The sequence below is a fragment of the Cavia porcellus genome, unplaced genomic scaffold, assembly GCF_034190915.1.
Source record: "Cavia porcellus strain 051 isolate PalLab524CR breed Dunkin Hartley unplaced genomic scaffold, mCavPor4.1 scaffold_20, whole genome shotgun sequence".
NCBI classification, from domain to species: Eukaryota; Metazoa; Chordata; class Mammalia; order Rodentia; family Caviidae; genus Cavia; species Cavia porcellus.
This window is the reverse complement of record NW_026947503.1, coordinates 21,200,707-21,227,390: the sequence shown is the minus strand read 5'-3', so window position 1 is coordinate 21,227,390 and position 26,684 is coordinate 21,200,707. Positions and strand designations below refer to the sequence as shown.

At 32.1% G+C, this 26,684-nt stretch overlaps 1 protein-coding gene across 20 annotated transcripts in view; it reads right to left on the bottom strand.

Annotated features, from left to right (window-relative positions):
* The window catches only part of Pign (phosphatidylinositol glycan anchor biosynthesis class N), a 132,334-nt gene that overhangs the window by 36,192 nt on the left and 69,458 nt on the right, over positions 1-26,684 (bottom strand). For all 20 annotated transcript variants that reach the window (XR_010041383.1, XR_010041377.1, XR_010041375.1 and 17 more), the window contains 10 exons: positions 26,151-26,229; positions 23,384-23,563; positions 17,891-18,027; positions 15,583-15,682; positions 15,392-15,484; positions 13,291-13,382; positions 11,721-11,829; positions 9,733-9,841; positions 5,271-5,373; positions 631-733 (listed from right to left, as the gene is read on the bottom strand). Coding sequence is in view for 5 of the 20 variants with exons in the window: in XM_063231519.1 (XP_063087589.1) it covers positions 631-733; positions 5,271-5,373; positions 9,733-9,841; positions 11,721-11,829; positions 13,291-13,382; positions 15,392-15,484; positions 15,583-15,682; positions 17,891-18,027; positions 23,384-23,563; positions 26,151-26,229 (1,105 nt within the window). In the remaining 15 variants the exon portion in view is untranslated. The remainder of the gene's footprint in view (positions 1-630; positions 734-5,270; positions 5,374-9,732; positions 9,842-11,720; positions 11,830-13,290; positions 13,383-15,391; positions 15,485-15,582; positions 15,683-17,890; positions 18,028-23,383; positions 23,564-26,150; positions 26,230-26,684) is intronic.

The following is a 26,684-nucleotide window of genomic DNA, read 5'->3' as shown; positions in this document are numbered from 1 at the left end:
ATTAAAGACACAAAAGAGGACTTCCAGAACTACTTCAGAAAGTGGCAAGAACAATAGGACAAGTGTGTTTGAAGTAGAGGCTGGGTACTTTGAGAGAGACTAATGACAATGTGTTTTTACTGGAATAAATCCTAGTAATGTAAACACTCACTGTATATTTTAATCACAGCTTGTAAACACTCATGGATTAGGATAACCAGAAAAATTACAGTGGGAATTTAAATGTCACTTTCATGATCTTGTGACACCAACATTTTTCTGACTAAAACTGACAGAGGAAAAACAATATGATGACAAATGAAAATAAGATTAAGGACATTCTTTTCTCCTCCATTCATTCACCTATACTGATTTTTTTTTTACATCAGTGATTTTTAAGCAATTACTAAGAAAAGCCCAATTACATACAGCCTATAAAACTGTAAGTTCATACTTTTTGTGATAAGTGAGAATTTCATACAAACTGGTTAACGTTTACTAATGCTAAATAACATTTACTAAATGCTACATTAAATTTTCTTTAAATGTTAAAATTTAAGTAGAATTTTTGATGAAGTAACATTTCAACTTCCTTACAGGTCAGAGAATATTTTAGCATTTTTAAACACAACAAGGATTTTGACAAGCTACCTTCTGTTTAGAGAAAATACCAGATTGTTGTAGGGTTTCTTGTTCCATGTATATCCAGATAAACATCAAACATGACAAAACTAATGGAAAGAGAGCTTCATACCTAAGAAGTGGGAAGTGGGTGGAGAGAGGACAGAAATGAAAAGAAAAAATCATTAGACAAATAAAAATACAAGTTTATACTGAAAAGGGCCAATAAACCCATGAAAATATATTTGACCTTATCAATTACTGATATGGAAATCAAAACATTAAAACAATATTTATCATATTTATCAATTTATCAAAAATATGTTGCTGGTCTAATATAGTATCTATCATACTGTTTTAATCACAATTTTACTTGTGTACACTTACTATTACATTATAAAATCTTTGAAAACAGTTTGTCTAGTTACCATGGCAGTTCTAACTCAAAAAGGTTTTTGGGCCAGTGTGGGAAGGCAGGGTTTAGAGAGGGTCTCATTACGTAGTCCAGGTTGACCTTGAAGTTGTTAAATTCCCAAGCAGAACTCCAATTTGTAATTCACCTTTCAGCCTCCTGAGTGCTGAGATTACAGTTGTGAGCCAACACCCCTGACTAAGTAGTATTTTTGAATGAGTTAGTAAAGTAATTGAAAGTTATAAAACAAAAAAACCAAAATGAAACATTATTTCTCTTTTCAGCTACTGAGCTCTAAGCCATTTGGCACTATTTTCTAAACATGAGATGACACACAAGGTCGTGGGTTCAACACCCAACACGGGGAAAAAAATCCCACAAAAATTTACCACAATTATAAAACTAAGCACCAGATATTGGGCAGAAGTACTGGAGTCTGAGAACGCATATACAAACTAGCTGGTATGTGAGATTTAGAACCAAGAATATAAAGCAGATAAAACATATAGGAAAAAATATCTTTTTTTCAAAATTTAAATAAAAAATTAATAAAAATGATACAGAATTTCAAAATAAAATAATGGGAGACTAACAATGGTTAATATATTGCGTATTGTTATCTTCAAATTAGTTGCTCAGATTACAAGATATACGCATGAAAAATGATCAGTGAAAGCACAAACCATTTTTTTCAGTGAGTTCATAGAAATTAGTAGTGTAATTATGTATCTTGTCTGTGCATATATATGTATACATATATACGTTTATACATATAATCTTTAGGAGAAAATATCTAGTAAATAAGAGAAAATATCCTAAGTACAGAAACTGTAGAAAAGCAGTATCATTTTCAGCCTATGAAAATAGCATTTGATACTAGTTGAAAATGAAAATATCAACTATTATTAAAGATATGACAAAATAGTATCCAAGTGCTTTTTCAGCAATATTATAAAGTGACACAGTTCTTTAAAAAAAAAGTTCATATCCAATGGCCCACCTAAACTATTCTGAGAAGTAAACAAAAAAAAAAAAAATCGAAACTATGTAAGAAGTTTTTGCTTAAAAATATAGGTCAAATATTATTTATGACAACAAAAGGTAGAAACAAAATGATTACAAAGAGGAGAATGGCTAAATAATCAAGGTGCATTCTAACAGGACATATTAAATATTCATTAAAATAGTGGCCAGGAAGTGTATGACCTACTTAGCAAAATGTTTCAAAAATAAGTTTGCTAAGTAGGAAAAAAGATACAAAATAACAGAAGTATTATTAATTCTATGTTTAAAAGATACACGGAATTAAGATCAAAAGAAAATATACAAGAATATCAACACGGAAAAATAAAAATAGCTTTGCTCCTTATCCTTACTTTTCAGAAAGAACTGAAAAACAATATAGAATACCTATTATGCTGGCCTTTCTTTAAAATTCAATTCAACTTCACATGAGAATATGCATCATCACACTAGTCAAACTCTAGTCATTCTTTGTATCACGTAATTCACAATTTAACTCACTTAATTTTTCCTTTTTAATTATCTAATGCAGCAAAACACAGTCTTCACTTTACAGCAGTTTATTATTCCACTATATGCCTGCATTATAGTATTATTTTTCTTTGTATGTGTCTTTTGCTTAGGATGCTAGATATGTGAAAGAAAAAAACAACTATAGATTAAATCACAAGGTGCATTCTCTAAGCAAAAGAAGACTGATTTTTAAAAATATTTGCAGTTGTATAGAAAGGTATTTTTCATAATTTATAAAAATACAAATTCCTTAATTCTACAAATAGTGTTATAGATTTATCTCCTTTAAAAAATATGCACTTAATTAGTTTCTTTTGTGAAATATAGGTGAATAAATCAGATAAACACAATATTCCTATAAACTACATAATACTGTATATAAAGTTACAAATCTGAATAAACCAAAATATCAACAAAATATGGGCTTGAAGGAACATAATGAAATCCTACTCAACAAGATCTGTTGGTTTGGTTTCTGCGCAAATTGAACAGGACTCAAAAGGCATTTAGAAAGGCAACCCTTTGGTAAGGGATAACGAAACTTCAGAGTGAAATTCTTAACCAGCCTAAGAGAGTAAACTATTTTCAAGTATTAAAATAGTTTCCATTTGCATAAAAATAATTAAGTATTGATTAAAAAGAAATCTTTATTCATTAAATCAGGATGCATTGTTAGAATTTAGAATTACTATTACTGTGTTTCTATAACAAAGCTGCATTTTAAAAATATCCTACATTTCTGAGTATTCAATAATTTATACAGACAAACCTTTAGATCTGGGCAGAAAGTATTGGAGTCAGAGTACCAAAACATCAAAACAGTGATGCTGAACAATAGCAGGTAGATTACATTTTTGTAAAACTGATTTGACAATGAAAAAATGTACTAACTTAAATGATTAGACTGTGCTGGTTCAATATAGCCTTTTGATTTTTCTTATAAAACTAAATTCAGGTTCAGATGTCAAGTAATTTATTCACTAATAAATTTATATTCAGTATTAATACTTTGATTTCAGACATAAATTTTCACTTTGAGGCATAAACTTTCACTTTTCAGATTTTCTCAAACAACTGAACATACTTATGAAAATCAATTTCAGCATCTTCTATGATCATTAACTTACCTGGAGTATCACCATGTTTTAAATTGATGATACTCCAAGGTAAGTTACATAATTAATTTTATTTCACTCAAAATTAAGCTATAATTATCACTCCTTTTTTCTTTCCTTGTTCATTTCTAATCCAGTAAACCACATCCATATTTCAGTTTGTTTATATTTTTAATCTACTATATAGTCCTTTGAATCTGTTTATTGCATTAAAATTTAAAGGTTCAAAAAAGAAAAATGTTTATTTAGTATTCAGTGATTGTGTATAAATCAGCACATATATCTGAACCTTGTCACTATGTAACCCAGGCTGACTTTAAATTTGGAATCCTCCTGCCTCATTCACTTGAGTATTGACATTATAGGTGTGCACCTATAATATTCAGCAATGTTTATCACTGTCAAATAAAAACAATTGATGTTTACAGATTTCATTTCAAAGTTCAAAATCACAAAGGAAGCCCATGTCATCAGACAACCAATACAAAATTTCTATGATGTGCATATAACATCTTCACAGCTCTGATCCACATCTGGTTAGGCAAGTTGAAGGAAGGAAGGAGTGAGGAGCTTTGGTGACAGAAAGCAGTTTAGTGCCTCAGTGGATTACTTCCTAGCAAGGGTCTATAAGAAATCCTGGAGTCTAGGTCACTTAGAATGTTAGTCTACTAAGAAAAGATTTTGAGAGCATCTACTCCTGAATCAGAACAATTAAACTTCCCAATTAAGATTGGATCCAAAATGGCTTTATGAAATCATCTAAATTACAAGTAATCTGTTAATAGTACAATGGTAAATGCCTAGGTTTAGTCTAATTTGGATCTCAGTCCTGTATTTGGGACAAAATTCTAACTGTCTATGAGTGGTGTTAATTTGTCTGTTCTAGTCATCATTGTTATAAAACATTTCTCACCCTAATAACTTAAGCAAGGATGAAATAAAATTCAAAAGCAGGTATTCTTTTCTTCAGTGTAGAAAGAATATATAATCTTTTAATGAATTCTGAAGAATGATTCAGGATTCACGCAAAATCAAGTTGTTGGATTTTTTGTCTTTTATTTGGTAAGAAGATTTAGATCTTAAAAATAAATTCTTGTACCTTTAGATAAAAATTCTGAAATTTCCTTGAATCAAAGATTAGAACCATAATATATATGAGTAAGAATAAAAACAAAATATTACTTTCAAATAAGAACAAATAAAAGCATGTTTTTTTTTTCTTTTTAGATATGCTAGGAATTGAACCAGGGCATATACATACTAAGTAGTGCTCTATCACTGAGCTATAACCCAACCCTAAAATATGGTTTAAAATGCATGAAAAGAATGTAACAAAATTGAAAATAAAAGTCTTTGAGATGTAAAAACTCTCTCCCTGTCTTATCAGAACTAGGAGTTAAATGAATTTTAGCATATAGTAAATAAACAAAGACAAGGATAATGAAAAATTATATGAAAATAAAAAAAACGAGTATAGATCAAGTAGTATACAAAATACAACAACTATTTTTATCCCTCAAGAATTTTCATTTTTGTAGTAATAGAGAAAATGTCAATACATCATTTAAGATTACTATTATAAAATTAAATTTTTAAAAAGTGTATACCCTGTGCTTAGCAGTAAATAGGTTGACATCAAGGAAAGAAGTATGCTGAACAATCGCCAGAAGAGAACCGGAGAACTCAGCAGTGGCACAACCAAGGAAGAGGCTGCAATAAAACAAAGCAGGTCAGTGCAAGGGGCACACACAATGTTAGTTTGGAGGCTCTGGACAACCAATTGTCATTTACGGTATTTAGCTATGTGTTACCTTTGTCATAAGGCTGTATTTGCCCTAGTGAATTCTATAAGAAATCAGAAACTTTGCATGTTCAATTAAAGTTATATTTTATTATTTGAATTATATTGGCTTAAATAACTCAAAATTTCTCAATATATATTTAGATCACTGTAGTAATATTAACTCCTAAATAATTGATTATTTTGCAATGAAATAATACAGATTACTCAAGATTTAGCAAATCATGTTTCAGTTACACATTTTATCTTGATCCAAAGACAGTCGATTTCTAGAAACTGATTTTCCCTACTCCCCTATTCCCCTCAGGTTTTTCACTATAAAGTACAAACTGACAGTTGTAGTGTGCTACCTGGAAAATTGTAATGGCTTCATCAGGCACGACAGCTGCAATATAAATCATAATAACTGAAGCAATCCTCCCCCATAGGTTAAGGAAAACAAACTATCTCAATAGAGGTAAGGCTTTGGAAAGTATTATGGCTTGTACCTAAAATGTCCCCCAATACCATATGCAGTCATAGTGGGGTTTTTTTTGAAGTGGCTGGATTTATGGTGTGTGATACTGGGATCAAGGATGTAGGACCATAGCTATCATCTTCCCTCATTCCATATACAAATATTGATATAAATATGTATTCAAGGTAGGCAAGATAGAAACTTTATGACTAACTAGAAGTAGAGGTATCAATGTAAAATTATAATTTGTAAAATACAGGTATGCATGAACACATTTATGTGCACATGGCATATACATTAAAAAATACATACATATTAAAAAGTTGTTTTAGGCTGGGACAGGGTGAACAATGAAGTAAATCTAAAACATCTTTTTATTACCAGAAAAAGAGGAAAATGCTCAAAAAAGTTTGTGGCTAGGGGATTCTATTACAAGGCAGCTTGAAGAAACCCTTCTACCAAGTCTGAGACAGTATGAACGAGATAACCAGTAGTAGTGAATTAAAAACCTTTCCAACAATGGGAATTCATGATTCGACATCAATATAAATAGAAATGTGAACAAATGAATAAAGGATATAAAGAAGAATTTTTTTACAGTTAGATATTCAATGCCTTCTTATATATGCAGTGGGAATGTCCAAGTTGGAAAATCATCATTTCATGACCACTCACTGGATAAGGCAAAGACTGATCAAGGAAGATGGATGGGTGTTAAATTTCAAGAGAATTTTGATAAAAAGGATACTGATCATCTTAAGAGTATCTCTCCCAGAGATACTTAGAGGAAAGAAAAACAGTAAGACTATAATGGACAACATCTTGAAGGGATAATCAAAATTAACATCACTAATAAGGGACAGATTATTTGTCTCTTGACCTAAGTATAAAAAGGATATAATCATGTTATATCACTATGTAGCATATTTTGGCCAATAAAAAATAACCTCAATTTCTTTTTAGACAGGTTCTTCTTAAGGCAGCCCTTGAACTTGTCATCTTCTTGCCTTAGCTCCCAAATACCTGGGAGTGTAAGCATGTGCCACCATATCTGGCTATAATCTAAATTTAATTATAAGGAAACATCAGAAAGTACAAACTCAGTAACAATCTACAGGCAGAGGTGCTATATATTTTTATATTGTCAATGTAATAAAAGACAAAAAGGAAGGAAAATACCATAAAGACCAGGTCATCCAAAACAATTAAAATAAAGATGACAGAATAGAAAAAAATTAATCAAGTATTTCAAAAATTTTATACACACAAATACATATGTACACAGCTAAAGAATAAGCACAAGTAATGAAAGATGGCTTTCTGTAATTCTTGTTCTGTTTCTTGACCTTTTTTGAAGTTTAAAAACGAGACACATCAATTTTTTCTTGTTTTTTCATCTTCGTTCATTCTTAACTATTCTTACAAGTTATTGCAGCTTATTTGGTATGTAAAAAACCAAATAATAAAATAAGACATAATAATACTTGGACAAGGTCAGTTTTTGCTTTTTTAAAAAAGCCTTCTGTTACGGATTAAAAACTGGTGGTCAACTTAACGCCAGCGGAATTAAATCATCATGCTGCTGAGCGCAGATGTTTCACCTGAGGAAAGTTGTCAGCGTACTAAAGACGTGGATAAGTTGAAGCATTACTGCACTGAGGTACGCTGAGGCACTGTGGTTCTCCCACATGTTGCTCTTTGAGCTGTTGGTTCTCCTGGAGAAGCTTTTGGTCCTCACATTGAGCACTTCTTCCTGGCTCTAGAGGTGAAGATATGTGTCCTTTATGAACTATTCACGCTGGCTTCCTGGCACGTACTCAACTGTACTTGTCATCGGAGGAGCTCGGGGCCTTCATCTCGCTGAGGATGGCTGTGGTACTTTTCAGGACAACCCTGGTCTTTGTTATGAGTGTGACTTCTTGGCTCCAGCGTAGAACCCTCAATCTACTAGCACAGCTCCTTCACCCCGCTGGCATAGACTTTCTGGCTTCCACCGCTGACCCTTGGGCCTTCCCAGCATGGATCCGTAAAAGAGACTGGTATGAGTCCGTGTTGTGGGCTCTGAATCTCCAGTTGGACTCATGGGAGGTACTATCATGAGCTCTGGGTCTTCATCTGGACTCATGTGGGACATTGCTGTGGGATTCAGGCCCTTGGTTAAATAGTCTATGTCTTTACTGTTGTGGATAGATTTCCTGCATTTTCTTGTGTTAACTATGTGTGACCATCATAAAAATAATATTATACACTCCATGTCCTGATTCTAATTGTTCTGTGTACAACCCCTAAGTACAACACCGTCCTTGAAAAAAAAAGTCTTCTTTGTTGTGGTTTATTTACAAGTAGCAAAGAAAACTAAGAAACAGAACATGACTATACTGCAAAGACATGAGGTTATGGGTTCAGCAGTAGCTGAGTGGCTACATATCCATAACGATCTGCAGTTTCTTTCTTTCTTTCTTTCTTTTTTTTTTTTTTGGTGTAGGGGATTGAACTCACTAACCTCGTGTTTGCCAAGCAGGCACTTATGCTGCTGAGCTAAACCCCCAGCCCTAGATCTCCAGCTTTTTATCTGTGATGTATTGTTCATCTGTTAATTATCATATATGACTAGAAATTTGTGAAGAAAAAATTCACTTCAATAGTGTATCTCCTGGCTGCAAGTTTTCTGTGCACTTCAAAACATGTCATATGAAATATCATTATTCATAGTCACTTCACTAAAATATCATCTTGTCTATTCTTGCTGCACATAAGTTGTAAGATAATAGAAATTTGGTCAATCTTCATTAACTTCAGCAAAAAGAATTTACCAGAACATACTACAAAATTTTTGAATATGAAGGAGTAGTCACTGATCATTTATGCAGAATAAATAGTAACTTTTATAATTAAGAGGATTCAAAAGAAAAGCAGGTCCACAGAATGCCCTTAATGAAATGAAACATGTAGTGAAAATGAAAATTTATATATTTATATATATATATTAAAATGTGTATGTGTATAGACAGATAAATACACAGAGATTATTGACCAGTAAGTTTCACTTAAACAATGACTGAGAAGTTTGGAAAATGGGAAAACTAAAAATTTAGGAGACACATGTCTTCTCCCTTTTGCATTTTTAAATCAGCTTGAGCTTTAAAATCAATCCTAGGAAGCACATTCCTGTCTCTTTGAAGAGACAACTTTACTCTTTTCAAGGCAAAGTTGCATTCAAAGATCTTTTCATTTATAATGACAAACAACAAAAAACCATTAAAAATGTTAAGCTATAAGTGAAATCATTCATAGGTATAGCAAAGTGTCTTTTTCACATGAAAAATCTTGACTTTATAGCTTGCTTTTGTCTTCCAGTTAAAAGGGAAAGCCTACATCTTCAAATTATATGTTTGATTCACACAAACATTCCAATGTTCTTAAATAAGGGTATTTCATAGAGGACTATGCTTTGAAATACTCATCTCTATAAAATGTGTACTATGTTGTAAAGTGAATAAGAAAATTTGACCATTTCCTTTTTCCTGTGTAAAAACTAAAAATTTCTGAAACAACATGAAAATTAACCACATGATCTTCTTCATGAACCCCTCAGTTCATAAATATTCTATCAAGTAATTCTAATTTACACATGCATACTCATGAAAGACTATTTTTTGTCAAATGCTAACAGGATAGAATTAATACCTATTTATTAGTATTTTCCCACAAAAAATTATTTATTTCAATAATGATAATAAGACATAAAGGGATCATTTGAAGATAACTGATGTGATATAAATGACTTCATTTGGTTTGGATAGCCACTTACCTAATGTTGCCCAGCTCACAATTTGATTCATAAGAGGTAGTCCCTGTTTCTTGAATAGACTATTGTGGGTACTATACACAATATACATAGAAAGCACTGTATTTATCATCTGAAAATACAAACAAAACAGGTCACTAAAAGAGAAGGTGATAAAAGACTATACATTAGAAAAACATTCTTAGGAAAATGCTGGGAACAACTATCATGTGGCCAATATGCTACTGAAACTGGACAAGGTCACCCTCTTCTGGCCAAGACTAACAGTTAGTACTTCTGTAGGAAACAAAGGACCTCTTTTATAACCGTGACAGGAGGCATTTTGAGAGCATATATCATCACACTGTTCCTGTTTATAGTACTTGTTGTAAAAGTTAAAGGTTTCTTAAATTATGGAAACAAACAGCGTGAAATGTGTATAGTTTAGTATATGTGACATAGTGCTTTTACCCCAGACCGTCCCCTACAGTTATACTGATTTGTTGATCAAAACATTGTATGGTCTATATATTTACCTGGCACCGAGGAAACATAGAATGTAACTCTTCACAGAATATTTATAAATTAGTGTAGAAGTTGGTAAACTATAATGCAAAGGGTGGTGGTCTGTTTTTATAAATACTGTTTTATTAAAACATAATTACTTTCATTTATGTATTATTTCTCTTTACGCTGAATAGTAAAGTTGAAAAACTATAGCACACTTCATAGCAACCTAACATTTTTACTATTTAGCTCTTTAGAAAAATATCTAGTTGACCCAAACTAACAGATCAATTGCCATTTTTAAACAGTGAGCTAACAGCTATGCATGGCGGCACATTCCTGTAACCCTAGAACTCTGGGAGGCTGAGACAGGAAGACCACAAGTTTGAAATCAGCATAACAACTTAGCCAGATGCTGCCTCAAGCTAAAAATAAAAAGGCCTGGGGATGTGGTTCAGTGGTAGAATACCGCTGGGTTTAATCCCCAGTAACACTTACACATATACACACAGGCGTTAAATTATGACTCTAAATAAAATTCTCTTAGTTTAGATTAGCAGTCTCATTACCAAATCCTAAGAGCTATATTTAATCATGCCTACATTTTCAGTGAATTAAGAAGCAAAATTGCTGCTAAAGATATGGTACAATCCTAGGATTCTTTCAATTTTAAATTCACTTCAGAGATACTAAAATGCAAAAAAAAATGTATCTTGGAATCAATAAAATATGATAGGCAGTACAGAAATTAATGTGAACTAATAAAGCTAAGGCAAAAAAGAGCTTTGCAATGGATTACCTAATACTCAGGGTATTTCTAACAAAGTTGTAAGAATTTTACCACATTCTTTCTTCCTCTAGAGTGTGAGTCAAAAACATTCACTTCTGTCAAAGTTCTCATAGGTGAATTCTGTCAAAGCTACTCTGGCTTTAATGTAATCTTAGTCAGTGTACCATTTAAAATAAAACATATGTTCAGTTACTTGACAGGATCGTTGACAAAATATTTCTTCTTTTTTTATAAGTTTTCTGTTGCTTTCCAAGAATAAATTTAGTCTGTGATATAATCTTTTAAGTTCTTTTTACTACACCAAAGCCACCATCCAAGCTGAAGTTTATTTTCTTGTAACATATATGTAGTTTTAAACTGGCTATTCTTCATATAAACATACTCTAGGTTGCTTTCACTTCAGAGAATCTTGCCTTAAATGAGGCCTTTACACAGACACTTGGCTCATGGAAACCCTTTCAGCTTATGTTTTGCTTAGTAGAAGTCTTGTAAGTTTCCTCAACCTCTTCTCTCTAGACATTTTTTTAGTTGCTTTGTTGACTCTTTTGCATTTTTTGCACATTAGAAGACTTATTTCTATGTAGTACCTTAAACAGAAAATTTTCTCTTAGCTGGCAGATATTGACTCATATAACACAATGTATCCTAAAGACATATTAAATACAACTATATGATCACTTTTGTATATCATTAGAGTAACACAACACTGAAATACCTGTAACAGATGTACCAATATCTCCGCCTTTCCAAAGCTAGTTTTTCTTTTCAGAAGAGATGTCAAAACAAACAGGGATAGCAGAAGAACCAGCAAGCCTGCACCCATTCTGTTCCAAAATAAAATTCACAGTTTAAAATTTTCAAAATAAAGAAGCTATAAATATAGCTAGTAGGAAACCATCATATATTTAAAATTGCTAAGCAATTAAAATTTATAGAGTGAAGCAATATAATTAAAATAATACAAATTGCATTTTAATATTTTAATAGATGTATTTTCTTTCTGCATTCATCTTAACAGAACATGAAAGTGGCAAATTTTCGTAAAGGTCATTTATATAATTTCTTTTCATCATATGATAAATTATGTTTAACTATGTCAACATTGATTAAGACTGATAGGTAAAAAATCCATAAAAGAAAGGGGCTTCACAGAAACAACAAACGATCTCACAGAACAAACTGCAAGAAACAAAATATCTGAGTTCATTTTTGTCATATACTATTTATAATTTATAACAGCTGAAAAATGTTTTAACTTAGTAATACTCGGTATGCCTAAGTAGTATGCCTAGGTATGCATAAGCATGGTTTCAGAATTCAATACAATTATTTTGGGCTCTGCTAATAAACTGACTTCCTAGAATAGTTTCTGATCTATTATTGAACATTGATTTTCTAACACAAATGAGAGAAAGGTATAGAACATCTAAAATTAGCATATAAAAATTCCTTAGCTTTTATACTGTTAAAAAAGATATACTCTAAATCTCTTAAAGATTAGGTTAAAATGTTTCAAAATGCTGATAGAATTTTGAAGTAACAAAGATGTTTACAAACTTAGAAAATAAAAAAGAAAATGTTAAATGATATCATGATCACTTAGCTCACTGAACATACAGAGGTTAACTACCTAACCTATATGTGGTAGGTTATTTAACAATAATTTAAAAGTGGAGTTAAAAACAAAGGTAACTGATTATTTAACAGATTTAACTCAGTCATATTGAGGAGGAATAAATATACTAGCAGAAGGAAGAATTCAGGTAAAGTACAAAGCAAAATTTTCACACAATATGAATGACTAAACATGGAAAAGTTTTCAAAGTAAACAATTTCCTCCTACAAAAATATTTATTTCAGATTAAGATAGGAAGAAATTTTCATTTTTCTAAGATATTTTATGTGAACATGGTCAAAAGCAAAGATGGAGTAACATAATAGTTTTTGGGTCTTTTTTATTTTAGCAATAGAATACTTTGTAGTATGAAACTAAACTTTTCATCAATTCCCAACATTTAAAAGAAAGGAAAACAGACTTTTTGGGAGGGTGGTATTTTCAGTTATTTATGGAAAAATTTCATTGTTTGTAAAATCTTAGAAGCATCTTTAAAGAGACTTAAAACAACACTCGAGCCTAGGCTAAAGTCATGATGAGTAGTTTGATATTAATATTTTAACTTGCAGTTTATTTATGTGATTTTAAACTCATAAACAACATTACGTTCAAATTTCAGGGTGTTGATTGAAAAAAAATTACTGAAAGAGAAAGAAAATGCTGTTCATACACTAGAGAGATATCTGGCTTTCGACCTACGACAGGCATCAGTGGGAACACTGCCAGAAGCAAACAGAAGAAAGTCCAACTCAAGGAGGTAATCTAAAAAAAAAAAAAGAAAAAAAACAGTTATCTTTAGCCAAATACAGTATAAAAACTGTTTTCTATGTTGCATAGACTACATGTGAAATTAAAGAGACAATGAAAAACTTTATAGCACTTTACTTTAAAAAGTAATAGTTATTTTTGTGAAGAGACTCATAGTAGGTACTGTATTATATTCAGTGTAAATATTATCTCTTAATTCTCAACAACCTCAAGAGTCAAGTTTTATTATTCATAACATTTCAGATGAGGAAACTGAGCTTAGATAAGTTAAAATTTAAGTAATACCAGGTCCACAAACTAGTAAATGAGAAAACCAGGATTCAACCTTGGATCTAATATTTCAATGTAAGTGTCCCATTCAGTTCATATTATACCACTTAATGATGACAACTGTATGAAAACATACCTATAATAACAACAACATGACAGATAATAACATTTCCCCAAATAGGGAAATAAGTAAAACTATTTTTATAATTAGATTAAGATAAATACGATTAATAAGGCCATTAACTGGAGATTTTTATAAATTCTTACAGGGTAGAAAGAAGATATTTTTATCATCTTGTTACCATCATCAAAAATATCAAAGCGGAAACATAAAAATAGTCTTTGTAAAAGTATATTGTAATTACTTGCTTAGCTAAAGGATGAAAGTCAGAACTATATATTTTAAAATATATTTCTCTAGAAAAATATTGAGTCTCCCTGGTAAGCAGAGGTAGGGTGGCAGACTGCAGCCCTTCCAGGTGTAGAACTAGCAGTGTCTCCTGAGATCCACACCATGTTGGAACTTGGGCCTCTGGGAAGCCAAGCCAGCACCTCCCCTCCCTGGTAAGCGGAGGCAGGGTGGCAGACTGCAGCCCTTCCAGGGGGAGAACTAGCAGTGTCTCCTGAGATCCACGCCATGCTGGAACTTAGGACTCTGGGAAGCCAAGCCAGCACCTCCCCTCCCTGGTAAGCGGAGGCAGGGTGGCAGACTGCAGCCCTTCCAGGGGGAGAACCAGCAGTGTCTCCTGAGATCCACGCCATGTTGGAACTTGGGCCTCTGGGAAGCCAAGCCAGCACCTCCCCTCCCTGGTAAGCGGAGGCAGGGTGGCAGACTGCAGCCCTTCCAGGAGGAGAGCTAGCAGTGTCTCCTGAGATCCATGCCATGTTGGAACTGAGGACGCTGTGAAAACAAATAACCATTCTGCCTCCCTGCTTAGCAATAGTGAACCTACTGCTACATGGCCTAGAGTCAAATATCCCACTTCCCCTATCCTCCTTCTCCTCCCCACCTTGCCCATTAGCAAATGGGAACCAGAAATCTGAGTATCTCCTGGGAGGTTGACCATAGCAAATAAGGGAGACTTCCTTCTACCATTTCTTTAAAGGCAAATATTTTTATTACTGTTTTGCTCTTTTCTGATTAATGGTACTGCTCTATTCAATATTCTGTTTTGATAAGTTCTATAGTTCTATATTTCATCTCATTTTGATATACGGGATTGAAAGAACAACTATTATAAAGATAACAAAATATACTGTGATACCTATTACTGTTATCCCGGTAAACTGCTGTGAAGTTCTGTACCAATTTCACTGTATGATCTTAGTTGGCTTTATTCTGACTTATTCTGTTGTATACTTTCAAAATAAAGATTAAAAAAAAAAGAAAAACATTGAATGGGTTAGGGCCAGAAAGAAGGTGAATCTTCTTTCCTGACTCCTAAGCCACTCTGCTGCTCTGGGCTTTCTCCAACTACAAACCTGCAACTAAAGGAAGACAGGGATGTACGTCATAGGATGAATCATTGTTTTTTTTAGCATTTCAAAACCTGCATAGCTGGCTCATTTTGATATGTAAATCTAAATCACTGAAACTTAAACCTATTCCTCTTATCAAAAGCAACAGGTTCTTTAAGCATAAATTTTACCATTTTGTTTCAAAATAATTCCTTGAATTAAACACATATCAAAAAAGGAGTTACCAATCTGCTGCATAAATGAGTTATTTATACCTTTGCTCGAGTCCACAGCTGATTGAGGAATGGCCAAACTGCAAATGCAGTAAGTCCAGCTGTAAGCATATAGCGGTAGAAAAAACTAAGAACCTAGTGACACATTGGGAAAAAAAATGGAAAAATGAAATCATTTAATGCTTATTACATACATATTAAAGAAATATGAAAATATTGCAATTTATACTTACTAATACTTCAATTCCCAAAATAAAAACTAACAGATACCCAACAAAATGACTTAGAGGAAAGGCCAATATTGATGCAATAAGATCTTGAATAACTTGAAACCTGTTTCAAAAGATTACAAAAAAAGTTTTACAGTATATAGTGAATTTTAAAATTACATAGAGTAAAAAGTGAAACTTTACACAAAAACAAAAATCTGGAAATTTTCTTACAGATTATTCAAAAAGTAAGATAATCTAATATATTCATTTCAATGGCTTTAAATTAATTTTTTAAATATGTATTTTTAGAAAAATACAATCTCTGAATTAATTTGAAAATCATTACATAGGTTTGCTTGGTTTTTATAAATATCAGTAGTAATTTCATATATGATTTTCATTTAAACATAAATATAATTACAGAAATAATACCAGAAATAAAATATAATGAATCCAAATGTACACAAACTAAAAAACCTTTTGAAGTTTATCTAGATAGCCTTATATTTAAAAAATCTCAATTGTTCTAAGAAAATAAAGGAAGTATTCTTAAGTAGGAAAAATTTTAACTTCACTTTGAACTAAATAACATTCTTCAAACCCAATTTTAAGATCTTTAATTATATATTAATTGTGAATTTATAACTATAAAAAATGAATTACACCCCTGAGTACTTTTTATATTTCATTATTGAGAAGAAAAATTTTAGTATTTGTACAAAACTTTAGTACATTAAGTTGGTAATTTTAAAACGTCAGTACTATTTGGTTTGTGATCTTTTTCTGACTGAGAAAAATGGCTGCAGAATATTCCCAAACTATTAAGGTGCCATGTAGGAAACAAAGCTAATACCCATCAAAAAGAAAATATTTATTTTGTTTCAACAATGAAGAGACACAGAGGAACAAAAGATGATGCCATATAATCATTTAGAAGATATTTTTTCTGAAAGAAAACTGAATTTTTATGTTTTATTTTCTGTATAACCTATAAAAAAGATAAAGATGAAATATAACATACAAAATGGCATGTTCCTTTAAAATTTAGATATACATGTTACTGTATAATTAGGATAATGGATAATTCAGGGTGGGTTCTCTAGCAGAATAGAATGTTTTACAAGGGTAAAACCTTTCAAAAATATTGTAAAACCAGGAAAAAAATGACAGTAGAAAAAAATCTGAATAGCATTCCAACAACGCTATTCTTTTCAAATGTAGAAAATCATATGACCTTTTATCTGCATCTTTTCTTATATTAAAAAGTTATTATTTTAAATACATTAGTACTATTTTTATTTTACATTTTAATATTTTAATTATTTTTAATACTTGTTTTTGTTAATTTTTTATTAAAAGATGGAAAAGTAGTTAAAACTATATAAAAATATTGGAATAAAAATATGTACAGCATCACAATACACGTTAGCCAATATGGAGGATGTCTTTATACTTGATTCTCATTCTCTGGTCTTCTTTAGAAGTAGTTTTCTGAGAGAATACTTTGATGAAAAAGGCTAGTTTATAAGTGCAAATATAAAAGCCAATAAGCTCTATAACATGATTCTGGCTGCCTTTGAACATGAACTAGTGCCACATTTTAGTGGTTTTAAAGTACTTGAAACTTAATCAAAAGCTTTACTTTTGAATCTTTCTACAATGGTAAGAAAAACATTTTAAGTTCAACTTGTGAGTAAGTAGTTAAAGGTAGAACTGTAACAGATGTGGATAGTATTGACTAATCTCTGTCAGTTTATATTACTGTATTAGGGTTGACTAACTATAAAACTTCATTTATCTAACTTTACATGAAAAGAAAACTAGCAATGGAGGAGCAAAAATTTATGGAAAAAATGTAAATTTCTTCAGAAAACATGAAGACATCCTGAAATCTGAGCTGATAAAACAAGCTGAAATGCAAGTTATGTTTGGCATTGTACAATCAATATTAAATATGTTATTTTTGTATTTTTTTAATCAGTACTGGGGATCGAACTCAAAACTGCACGCTTTCAAGGCAGGTGTTTATGCTACTGAGCTAAACTCCCATCCACTCAATATGTTATTTTGATTCCAGGTTTTTCTTATAAATGATGCACAAAGAAAGGAACAATGTCACTGCTACCTCAAGGTAATGAATGAAGTAAAAAAGAAAGGTATAGCAACACGATATTTTAATTCAAGATTTTTGCAGTTTCATAAATGAAGTGAAAGGGTTTGGAGATTTAATATTATAAATCACTCTGATAACTTATGCTACAGAAATCTATTGCATTTTAAATACAGGTTTAACTGTCACTGAAGTGAAAAATAAGGTAATATTACTTACTCTTTTAGAACTGCATACCATATTGGCACTGGCAACAAACAATATACATAATAAGTCCAGGGACAGCCTTGAATCAGCAGGAAAAATGCTATTAAAATGCCAATAGCTACAAAACATGGCAGAAGATGGCTTGGTTTCTGAAAAATCAAACAAATTATTTAAATACTTCCAAATCCACGGCTAACAGTTTTAAAAAGAGATTTTATAAGATGAAGAAAATATATTTTTATAACAATGGTTGTAACAAGAACTACATTTTTAAAAAAACTGTCATTTGAAGACACATTGGAGAAGAAAAAGATGGAGATCCTGGACTTGTAGTAATAAGGCAATTCTGAACTTAAAAGGAACAAAGGTCCTAAAGTTCATGTGCAACAAACTTTTTTTTTTGTCTTTTTCCTTTTTATCGGTACCAGGGATCGAACTCACGACTGCCTGCTTGCAAGGCAGGCGCTTATGCTGCTGAGCTAAATCCCCAGCCCCTGTGCAAAAACTTTTAGAAATAATTTTATAAATGTTGACTGAGCTCTCTGGCTAGTTCACAAAAGCCTATTTAATTCATAATAAACTTTGGGACTTAATCTATGTCTAATGTTTCTATCTATTCAAGCTCCAATCTCACATGCTGCTCATGCTTCTCTCTCCACTGCCAACCACAGCAGGATCATTCAGTCATATCTGTTCTTCTTAACCTCCTGTGACACAAGGGAATTCCCCAGTGCAAGTCCTTGTGATTGCCTTCATGGTCTAGGCAGGCCATTGGATGCTGTAGGTCATGTGAAAGGAACACAGACAGTCATTATAATGATAGAGAAAAGGACCGATTTATGGGGAGGCCTTGATAACTACGAGGAAGACTCCTAGGATACAAAGTAGGTATGAGAAGGGATAAATAGTATAAAGAACTCTAGAAGAAGTTAAACAACCTTGGAGGGAAGAGAAAGTGGTAAGAACAAAATGAAATGGAAAGGTGATGTTCTTTTGCTTCTACTTAAAGTTTTCACCTTGCTTTCTTAGTTAAGACTAAATAAAATGAAAATTAAGAAATGCCTTCTTGATATAGGGAAATTTAGAGGAAAATGAAGAGATCCTTACTTTTTTATTGTTCTTTCCTACTGACATAAAATGTTATTTAAAAGTAAGAATTAAGGATAAATTATGGCATAGAAAAAAGGCTAAAACAGCATTGTAACTAAAAGTTTAGAGGTAGACAGATCTGAATTCACTTCCTGGATTTGATACCTTCTCACTGTGTGAATTATGAGCCAGTAAAAAACTTTTTTGGGGACTTATTTTTACTTTATCTATAAAATAGGAATAATAATCTCATAACTATTTAGCAACACTAAAATAGAGCTTGTTAGATAAAGTCTCTAAGCTGAAGATGAGTGAGGCAGCCTATTCATTATAAGAATTGAAGACTTGTTTTGAGAAAAGTAAAATAATAAGAAATGAAGTTTGTAAGATACGAAGGGCTGAGCATAACTCAGGGTATAACTCAGCGGTAGAGCACTTGTCTAGCATATGTGAAGCCTCATGTTTAATACCTAGCACTGTCCCCCTCTTCTAGTTGAGTATTTGAAAAAAATTTTTGAAAATTTAGAGTCAATACAATATAGTGTAGTTATTCAATCTTTTGATAGACACAAAATTGAGAATTGACATCTACTTGAAGGAAATTTCACCATAAAGAATTAGATTCTGCTCTTTCTACTAAGACAGTAAAACTGAAAGGACTTCAAATAAGAGTGAGGATATTTTCCACTTGATCTTGAATTGATTCCCTGCCCCGACACTCAAAAAACAACTAATGAACTATGCCTTGTGAATATTTCTCTATCCAAAGGACACTTACTAAGTCACACGCTGTATGCTATCATCTGTACTGAATTCTTGCATTCAAGGAATTTAAATCATACAAGTGGAGATACAAGGAATTTAAATCACATACATAGAGACCCAATAATTTAAGGGGTAATTTTTAAATTTTTTTCTAGGTACATGAGAACAAAGGAAAACAATAGAGTAAATGTGTAAAAAACACCTAATTGTAAAGTAAAAGACAGTATAACTAGCAAAAGCAAAGGAAAATTTAAGAGAATATCAAAATTAAATATACAGTTCAATTATGGGAAGCTGTAGAACATTAAGAGACTAGACATTGGGGCTGGGGATTTAGCTCAGCGGCATAAGCGCCTGCCTTGCAAGCAGGCAGTCGTGAGTTCGATCCCCGGTACCGATAAAAACGAAAAAGAAAAAAAAAAAAAAAAAAAAAAAGAGACTAGTCATTGTACTTTCCTATAATAGCAATGAATTAAAAATGACCTCTAGAATCTGGAGGATACAGTCATGTAGACATGACATAAGCTTTGGACTCAGACTCAAATCTAATTTTGAGGCTGCTGTTCTATTTGCTAGTTAGAGTAAACCATTAGCTTTTCTGAAGCTTGATTTCCTCATCTAGCAATGGAGGATAATTGTTGTAAGTTCATTTCTCCTTCCTCTACAGGCCCTGTATCCACTTGTTGCTCTTCCAAGAAGATACCACATTCCTCTCTACTCACTGAGAACATGCGTTCTATCTGCAAATGCTTTTCTTTCTGTCTCTCTCCCTCTTTCTCCTTCTGGGGCTGTTCTATTTATCCTTTATGATTCCACTATGGTTAATAACTTTCTTTGCACAGCCTTCCTGTGCCACCACAATTCTAATATATGCACAGCTGCCACCATCTGACCTTCAAACTGTTCTTCCCGCTTCCCTTCAGTTAATGCTATAGACTATTCCATATTATTCTTCCTATAGAACTATTAAGATTATGTCACTTCCCAAGACTTTAAACTCTCACTAAGGAGGAATCAGAATGGTTTTAAGCAGAATCAAAGGTCAAAATATCTTAAATAACCTCAACGGTCTGTTGTACCTTTATAGGTCAACATGACCACTTATTGTCTCCAATTATTCAAACATTAATCTAAGTGTTAGTGTGAAAGTATCCTAACAATGTAATCAAAATCCATAATCAGTTGTTTTAAGAATGGGATATTATCCTAGATAATCTAGGTGGGTCTGATTCAATCAGTTGAAAGGCTTTAAAAGGAGAATTGAAGCTTCCCTAAATAAGTTCTACCCAGAGTACAGCTTCAGCTCCTGGCTGTTTATTCCAGCCTGTTCCTCCTGATGGATTTAGCACTTGCCTAAATAACAAAAGTCAATTCCTTACACTGTATCTCTTAATATCCCCTACCTGTTCTGTTTTCCTGTTGAGGTCTAAGTGATACACCAAGTTTTCACTAAGTATGGTTCAAAGACTACAGTCTAGCATTTGAGGCCTCTGATTATCACTTACCATATTATCACTTACCCCTCAAAAAAAAAAAAACAAAACTTCCATAACCCACCCAAATGTATTAAAGGTAGCATGTTAAAGAAAGAGCACAAATTTAAATGTTAGAAAATATGAGTTTTGTATTTTAAAACCTGTGTGTTCTTGAAGAAAACATGTTATCTCTCAGCCTAAATTCTCCCATCCATATTAAAGAATCCAGTCTAAGTACTGTTAACCTTAACTGAGCAACTTCAGTAAAGTATCTAGGACAGTGGAGACTCCATAAATCTTACTATTAATGCAGAGTAGTATGTTTTCTCAGTTCTGCCTTTGATGTATCAATTTGTTTTAATTCTCTTCTTCTCTCTATAGTCTATCAAACTGCCACCAATCTCATTTTTTACTGTTTTGCTACTTAAAATGAATTCTCTTGTATTTAAAACATAATAGTCTTTGTATTACCTCAAACACTTAACATATATTAAGGTTGTCTTGTATAATGTAGTTAGTGTAGCATAGACCAGTAAGGCAATGTGCAATTACATTTCTTATCTATTTTATTTAATTTGAAGCTCTTTAATGGCAAAATCCACCATGTCCTATCTAGTGGTGCTGGCAAACCTATGGCACAGAGCCCCCTCTGTTGTCATTCGAGCCAGTTTGCTCCAGCATTACCCACCCCAGCAACTGAGCATCAGGTATTCAGATTTAATTGCAGTGTTGGCACTTTGTGATAAATAAGTGGGTTTTGGGTTGCAGTTTGGGTGCTTGGTCTCAAAAAGGTTTGCCATCTTCTATATAGCATCTAGCATTGAGCTGTACCCTCAATAAAACACTGACTGCATTCAAATTGATGAATAACAAAGAAGTATCACTTATGAAACCTGTTGATATACCAATCTGAAAACATCATATCTTTTCTCAGTAACCTGAGACATCAGGACAAATTTGAAAAAGAATTTTGGTACAAGACTGCTCCAAATGTAAATCTCAGTCCTTCAAACTGTAACCAAGTGGCCTTAACAAAATATTTAATGCCCCTCTGCTTCAGTTTCCTCTTTTGTAAACAGAAATGTAATGTTTACTTCTAGTACTGTTAAGAGTGTTAAATGGCAAAATATATTTCAAGAACTCAGCAAAGTGCCTAGATATATCCATTACTAAAATAATCCTTTCTGTGTCTCTTCCTGCTATGTAGGAAATTATTCCTATTTTAAACACATACATTCAAAGAATTAAAATTACTTGGAGCAAAATAGTTAAGACATATTAAAACCTTATAAAAATTAAACAAATACTAATGTTCTTCATTATGAGACAGAAAAATAAAGTATAAAGTATGAGACTGGAAGTACTGGCAGAGCACTATTAGAAATTATAGAAATTATGAGACTATATTACTTTTTAAGGGATTTGGACATGGCAATAGTTATTAAGAGAGAATGAAAAAAGAAAATGGAAGTGACATAGTCTTCTTGGTAAATGATGGCTAGCAACATATTTTAAGAGTGATGTGTTTTAATATAGTAAAGGCAACATATATAGTATAGTTTCCTGTTCAAAGAGAATTTTAAAAAATTGTTTTCATTGAAAGTATAGTAAACCAAGGATGCACTCTTAAGTGAAAATAAATATAAAATGTTCTGGAAACTTGTAAGCTTTGAGATACTTCTCAAAGTTGAAAGAAGAATACAGAAAAAACATATACATTATTTAAAAAAACATATGGTGAGCAAGTGACTTTATTATTTTCTAATTCCCAAACTTAATATTAGATAAAATCAAGCATATTGCTTTGAAGCAGTTTTCTGGTTATGTGTAAAGAAAGATATGGAACACTTATAACATGTTTAGTAGTTATAAAAAAGAACAGAAAAATGAACATCACCAAGACTATAGGAGAATTTAAATTATTTATATAGATATCATTATAGTTCTGGTAAGTTATAAGGTCAATATTATAAATACATCTTCCTACCAACTGAAGAAATAGAGATAACAGAAAAAAGATCTAGTACAATACAAGGCAAATGAAAGATAAGAGTTAACTCAATATAATGATTTATACATTCTATGAACCTAATATATGATTGAATAGATTTCTTTCCATAATCTTAGAGATTTTTTATACCATCATTTGAATCTTCATTATATTTTCTGAACCTACCTTAACTTTATTAACACATCTTGTTAGGTTGGAACAAGACTTGATGATCAACAAAGAAGCATAAACAGTCCATCCCACAAAGCCAAGAACAACATTGGTGGCCAAAAAGAATCTATCATAAGTATGATAATAGGACAATCCTTTCAATGCAAGATGAATCAGTTCTTTGCAAAGGGAGATCTATGGAGGGAAAAGAAAAAATTATGTATCTATATATATCTTACACAGAGAAAGAAAACCTAAATTTCAAAGAAAGAAAATTAGTAAAGTTCCTGACAGTCAAACCATTATAGTAAATTATAATGGTAACTGACTAGAGATGTTGGATTAAAAATAGATTTTAATTGTCTGAGGGCCTTGCAAAAGATGAGAAATATTCCAGAATAAAGTGAACTTTTTGATCACAATAATAAAACAAAGAAAATTTTAATGGAAATAATCTATGATATATGTAGTATTTTAAAATAATTCATTTTATAGGAATAATCTTCAGTTGACACAATAAAGGAGATGAAGTTTCTCTAATTCAGGTCTCAATCTGTGTGTGTGTGTGTGTGTGTGTGTGTGTGTGTGTGTGTGTGGTATATGTGGATAACCATATATATTTCATTTCTTTCCCAGATTACTTGCATGTGTTATAAAACATCACTAATGTGGCTTAATATTTTTTTATTTATTTAAAGAAAAAGAAAAAAACAAGACAAAACAGAAAAAAGGGTAGAAGTAATACAGAATTTCAAAGAAAAATATTAACATTAAGAAATTACTAGTTGATAAGTTACATGTTGTCCTCTTACAAATAGTTGTTCAAGTTACAAAATCACAGCTTAAAAAGTGGACACTCAAACATTGACAATGCAGACCATTCTGTTCAATGATCTAATGGAAATTTAGTAATATGGTCATTTATCCTACACACTTGAACATCCATATTGCTATATCCTTTCGAGCACTTTCCTTCTCTTTCATTTTTATAATATCTGTTATGTATTTTGGATCTTATTACTCTTTTCAGTCTTTATAATTTTTTTTACACTAGAGAGACAATATGATATTTACAAATGTGAGACTTATTTATTTCACTTATGAGGATATCTCAAGTTGCTCCATTTACCTATGAAGGCCTCAAGATTGTCCCTTTTATATGCTGAGTAATATTCCATTGTATAAAAGTACCACATCTTTTTCATCCTCTCTGCAGTTGATGGACATTTTGGTTGTTTCCAAGATTTAGCTATTATAAATTGTGCAGCTATAAACATGGGTACACATATATCACTGTGGCATGATCTTTTAAAATTTTTTGAGAAAATAACCAGGAGGGGAATAGAACCTCTAATCCTAGTTTGTTGACGAATCTCAATAGTGGTTGCACTAGTTTACACTCCCACCAGTAGTGCAGAAGTGTTCCTTTTTCCCCACAGCCTAGCCAACATTTACTATCAGTTGTTTGCTTGATGGCAGCTATTTTTTTCAGAGTGAGATGAAATCTCAGTGCTATTTTAATTTGCATTTCTCGAATGACCAGTGATGGTGAACATTTCTTTATGTATTTATTTGCCATTTATATATCTTCATCTGAGAATTATGCGTTCATCTCAAATGCCCATTTTTGAAAAGGGTCTTTGATTTTGGGAGGCTTAATGTTTTTCAATTCTTATTATATTCTGGATATAAGTCCTTTGTCTGAGGGATTGTTGGCTAAAATTCTTTCCCATTCTGTGGGTTTTCTTTCCCTTTTGTTGGTGATTTCTTTTGAAGTGCAAAAACTTTTTAATAAGATGTGATCCCAGTTGTTGATCCTTTAAGTATTTTCTGTGCAGTCTGCATTTGGTTCATAAATTCTCTGCTGGGGCTGGGGATTTAGCTCAGCGGCATAAGTGCCTGCCTTGCAAGCAGGCAGTCTAGAGTTCGATCCCTGGTACCAATAAAAAACAAACAAACAAACAAACAAACAAACAAACATAAATTCTCTGCCTATGCTTATGTCTCCAAGTTTTCTACCTATCTTGTCTTCCAATAGATCTAGTGTTTCTGTTTTAATAGTTAGATTTTTGATCCATTTTGACTTTAGTTTAGTGATGGTGATAGGCATGGGTCTAGTTTCAGTCTTTAGCATGTGGAAAGCCAATTTTTCCAACACCATTTATTAACGAGGCTATCCTTTTTCCAGTGAACATGTTTAGCCCCTTTGTCATATATCAGGTGGCCGAGTGTCTTTGTATTTGTTTGTATCTTGTAATCTGTTCCACTGATCCTCAGGTCTATTTCTTTGATGTGGCTTAATATTTCTAAGGAGACTGGCTTGTCATTTTAAAACCATAATAAATGCAAACCAGTAGAAACACATAGAGTAGTAATTTTTTAGGTAATCTGAGAAAATGAAAATAGAACTTGCTCCTGACTTCATACGATCACTTAACAAAAAGAATTAACGAAAATCACAGTAGGATAAGAGCTGAGAAGAGTCAAAGCTTCAGTATGAGGCTTCTGACGGTGTGACAAATAAGTGGTATTCTAAATTATTGTACAAAAGAGGATTACAGTAACTTGAAATGTTATTTTATCATTTTTAAAATGGAAATAATATTCATTTCTACTGCTCACTCTCCCCAAATGTATCTATAATATTATCTAAAATAAAAAGGAATAGGCTCTTGGCTAATGCACCTCCTCAGAAAAGCTCCCTGGGCTGCCCAATTGCTCCTCATTACCATACCTGGAAATGTTAATCAGCAGTTTCTGTCCACAAGGCTCAGGTACTTACCGCTTCATCAAACTCTCCCTGTTCTATGTAAGACCTTGCTTTTCTTAAAATGTTCATCTGTTTAGAACCAGAAAGCAACCTAGGAAAGAAGAAGAAGGAAAAAACCACAGAAAAGTAGGATTAAAGTGTTTCCTCATTTCAATTATTTTTTCTTTCTTTTTATTCTACTTGAAAAAAGAGTGAAAACTGAGATAAGACAAAACAAAATAAAAGGAGCTTCCAGCTAAATTGTATTGTTGCTAGCTATGTGAACTCTTCAAATAAACAGCTTATAGTAAAATTTGGTTTTTGGTTTCAACTATAAAATTACACTTGAAAAAGTGACACAAGCTATGCGTATGAAGAAATATTAAGACAAAGAAATTTAACAAAGAAATTTTGATTAAATCAAAGTAATTAATGAACTGTATGACAGGAATTTTATTACTAAGCCCCTCTGAAACATGCAGCTCATTACAAAAGGTATTAAATTCAATCTCCAGTACTGAAAAGAAGGAAGGAAGGAAAGAAAAAAGAAAAGTTGCTTTGATTTAG